Raw genomic sequence first — 3833 nt, forward strand, 5'->3', positions numbered from 1 at the left:
GGGAAGAAAGATGAGGCAGTCTGCTTCCACAAAGATTAACAGCCTTGGAAACTCAGTAGGAGTTTGCTGAGTTTGAATCAACTCAATGACAGTGAGTTTGATTTGAGCAAATAGGAAGTTGTACACTGTGGTGGCCCCAAGCTATCAGTATTAGAGTCAGGCTAAGGCTTGAGTCCTGGCTCTGCCATTGACTAAATAATGTCATCTTGGAGTACACACTAAACTTCTCTGAGCTTTAGACCCTTCAACTAGTGGGACAGTAGTAGCTTAGAGAATTGCTTTAAGGGTAAATACTATAATGTGCATGTGTTAAGGGCTAACGAAATTCTGGCTATTGTTATTATTAATTGTTAACTCAAGGAAAGTGGGAGTGATAGCTAGGAGGTGAAGCTTCTTAGTGCCTCCCATTTCAAACTTAGCACTGTGTGTAGACGGCGTATGATGGAGAGTTTGTGGAAAACCTCCTAGGTCCGAGGTCCAGGGCTCTGTTAACAAAGTTGGGTCCTTGATGCCCTCTGGAGCCCTTCAGAACAACATAGTGTTCTCAAGGTGGACTTTGAGATTCTAATTTGTCCAAACTGTAACAGGGTTTCCCGGGATGAGTAGAAGGTAAACTCTTGACTTGGAATGAGTCAGGGACTGGGGTTTTATTTTCCTTCTTGAAAATCTCTTAACAGAAAGGTTACTTAAAACTTTCTATCATGCCTTTAAGCAAAGTAATGAATGGATGCTAACCTGAATTGTGGGAAGGGTAAATACATTAGATTAGAATGTACAAAGGCTTCTAGGGGTGTGATGTGAATACCTTATTACTAAGAACATTCCCCTGTAAGTGCTATTGATGATCCCAGAGGCCAGTTGACTGATTCGTCCCGTGGCTTGAATGTGTGCGGTTATTTCTGGACGAGAATATTTAAGCTGCTTTTTAGCCTGCCTAGCATCAAACATCTTTGCCCATCCTTCTTTATTCAAACCTTTATATTGTTTTAGAAGTAAAATATTTTCTTTATATGAAAATGATGTATGACCCATGTGTCAAATATATCAGGTACTGAAGAAAAAGAAAAACCAATACCCATAATTTCAATATTCAGTCATGACAATTTTAACGTTGTTGTCCATGCCCCTCAGTATATTTTTCTACTGATTTTTTTTCAAAACTGAGTCCAGTTGTGGTTGGAATTTTTTGTCTGAGTTTCAAACTTGAATATCTCAGTCCTAAAATTTTGTCACTCTATTAAAGCGACGACACGTGCCTTTTAGAGAGCAGAGCGCTGTAGCTCTAAGTGGCTCTGCCTTGTTTCCCTATCACCCCCTCCTCTTGGGCTCGTAGGTTGTTTCCAGTTTTTCTGTCCATTTTACTTGGGGCTGCAGGAGGGTGCTGTTCCCGTCTTGGATCCCCTGGAGTGAAGGAAGCCTGAGAGCCTGAGTTGAGTGGTTGTGTGTGTTTTTGAAATTAAACACGATTTTTATGAAGTGAGGAGTTCCTGGAGAGCACACACAGTAACACACTCAGCTGCTAACAGAAAGGTTTGCGTCCACCCAGTGGCACCTTGGAAGAAAGGCCTGGCAGTCTGCTTCTGAAAATCAGCCACTGAATGCCCAGTGGGGCCCAGTTCTGCTCTGACACACGGGGTTGCCATGAGTCGGAATCAACCCCACAGCCGCCGGTGCCCATTTGTAGTGCAGGTGCTTGCGGGCTGTGCATATCAGAGCCAGCCTGCCACGGTGGAGGCAGTTTCCAACAGCTGCAGACGGGTTTGTTTTGTGTTTCCTTCCCTGTGTGTAGGCCACTAGCCAGACGGATCTGGAGAACTGGGTCACTGCCGTACACTCAGCTTGCGCGTCCCTTTTTGCCAAGAAGCACGGGAAAGAGGACACAGTCCGGCTCCTGAAGAACCAGACGAAAAGCCTGCTTCAGAAGATCGCTACGGACAGCAAGATGAAGAGGATGGCTGGGCTGCAGCTGTCGGTGGTGAGCGACCCGAGGAACCGGAGAGCCATAGAGAACCAGGTACCCCTGTGGGTCCTCTCCCCTTGCGCTGCTCACCTTCTCAGATGTTGAAGGCTGCTGGTGTGATGGCTTTTACACCTGCGGGGACATGGTTTCTGTGGCTTCTCATTTCTGCCTTGTGATGTATTCAAGTCAACATGAAGCACACTTATGACCTTTCTTTTTTGGTAAGGAGCTCTGGTGGTGTAGTTGGTAAAGCACTTGACTGCTAACCAGACAAAGTCAGCAGCTTGAACGCACCCGCCAGCCACTCTGCGGGAGAAACGTGAGGCAGTCTGCTTCTGTAAAGATTGACAACCTTGGAAACCTTATAGGGCAGTTCTACTCTGTTCTAAAGGGTGTCTATGAGTCAGAGTTTACTGGATGGCAGTGGGTTTGTGGTTTTTTTTTTTGGGGGGGATTATGTGCATACAATGTTGTAGTAGATAATTTACTGATGTTAACATGCGCATGCCATACCCCAAAGACATTAGAGATCAGATTTATAAAGATACCAATAATAAAAGGCAGTAATAAAGAAAACAACAAAAGAGGTATTTGACTTACTTCAGAGCTCGCTTCACAAGGGAGTCATCAGAAGGGAACCCTGTTGTAAGTTGCATGCTAAAAGCTGAAATCTTTGCAATATGGATCACAGTGATAGACTTTCCAACCTTCAGTTGCTGCTTCTATAGCGAAGTCTTTTGTGACCACATCTTCTCCCCTAATATCAAGTGGTTCCTTCTTGCCTTGCTGATGCTCTCATATGAAAAATAAAGTCCATATAATAAAGGCACGAGAAGATGAGACGGGAAAGGTTCTAATGCCCAGGATGGACTTGGGAAGAGTGGTTCAGTATAACTTAGCCCTTCCCATGTCTAGATTCCTGAAAACTGCCCAGTGTTGCTTTTTGTCTCTGTCAGATGAGCTGCTAGGGAAAACACTTTCTCTAGTCTAGTTCCACATGTATCTAGTAGTTAAATAGCCAGTTTCTGTGTCGTTTGCATTTCAGGGTGGATAAGCAGCTGTTGCGTCTTTATTTTGCTTTGCTAAGACAATCTGCACATTTTGTCCTGTGTCCCTGAGCTTTCAGTCATTCCTAGGGAGTGGTGGTTTCTGGGGAGCAGCTCTGGGGTGGAGATCTGCATGTGGAGGTTTAGTTAGAGGTGCTGTCAGGACCTCACCTGTTCGAGGGTCAGGGAGCTTGCATTGTGCTGCATTGGACAGAGGTGTCAGCCAATACACGGAAGGTCTGATCATAGGGGGACCCTTAGCGTTGTTCTTCATGAAGTCAAGGGGGCCTTTCTTTGTGCCCCCACATCACCAGTCATTGGAGTGGGCCACACCTGGCTAGAGGCAGCAACCTTGTTCCAGGCAGATCCCTTGAGAGAGTGCTCTCTGGCTGTGAGCCATCAGCCGGTGCCAGTGAATGTAGCTAGGCAAAAGCATGCCTGCATCTCCAAGGGGGGGACCAGGTGGTACATTACAGCATCCACCACAACCCTTCCAAATCAAGTGCCACATGATCTGGGGACTTGAATGAAGAATAGAGTTGGGTTGGTGTGTTGTTGAAATTTTCATTCTTTTCACTTGGTAAATCATTACAGAGAGGCTAGGTTCCTCAACAGAATTCCGAGGTGGCAGAACAGTTTGGATACTCTCGATTTATTATCAGTCTTAGAGGAAGTACAGCCAGAATGCTCCTAAAAGTGAACATGATAAGGCTTTGTTTCGTTCACTTTGGACCCCTCATCAGGAAGGGACAATAGAAAAGGACAGCATGTCGGTGAAGGAGGGGCTCAGCAAGCGTGGGGGCAATGCTCCAGGAGACGGAGTGATA

The 3833-nt window shown here is 45.7% G+C and overlaps 1 protein-coding gene across 1 annotated transcript in view; it reads left to right on the top strand.

Annotated features, from left to right (window-relative positions):
• The window catches only part of TIAM2 (TIAM Rac1 associated GEF 2), a 583282-nt gene that overhangs the window by 409046 nt on the left and 170403 nt on the right, over positions 1 to 3833 (top strand). The window contains exon 6 of the mRNA XM_007956200.1: positions 1790 to 2014. Coding sequence (XP_007954391.1) covers positions 1790 to 2014 — 225 coding nt within the window. The remainder of the gene's footprint in view (positions 1 to 1789; positions 2015 to 3833) is intronic.

Source organism: Orycteropus afer, unplaced genomic scaffold (genome assembly GCF_000298275.1).
Source record: "Orycteropus afer afer isolate SDZICR_OR568_19922 unplaced genomic scaffold, OryAfe1.0 scaffold00581, whole genome shotgun sequence".
NCBI classification, from domain to species: domain Eukaryota; kingdom Metazoa; phylum Chordata; class Mammalia; order Tubulidentata; family Orycteropodidae; genus Orycteropus; species Orycteropus afer.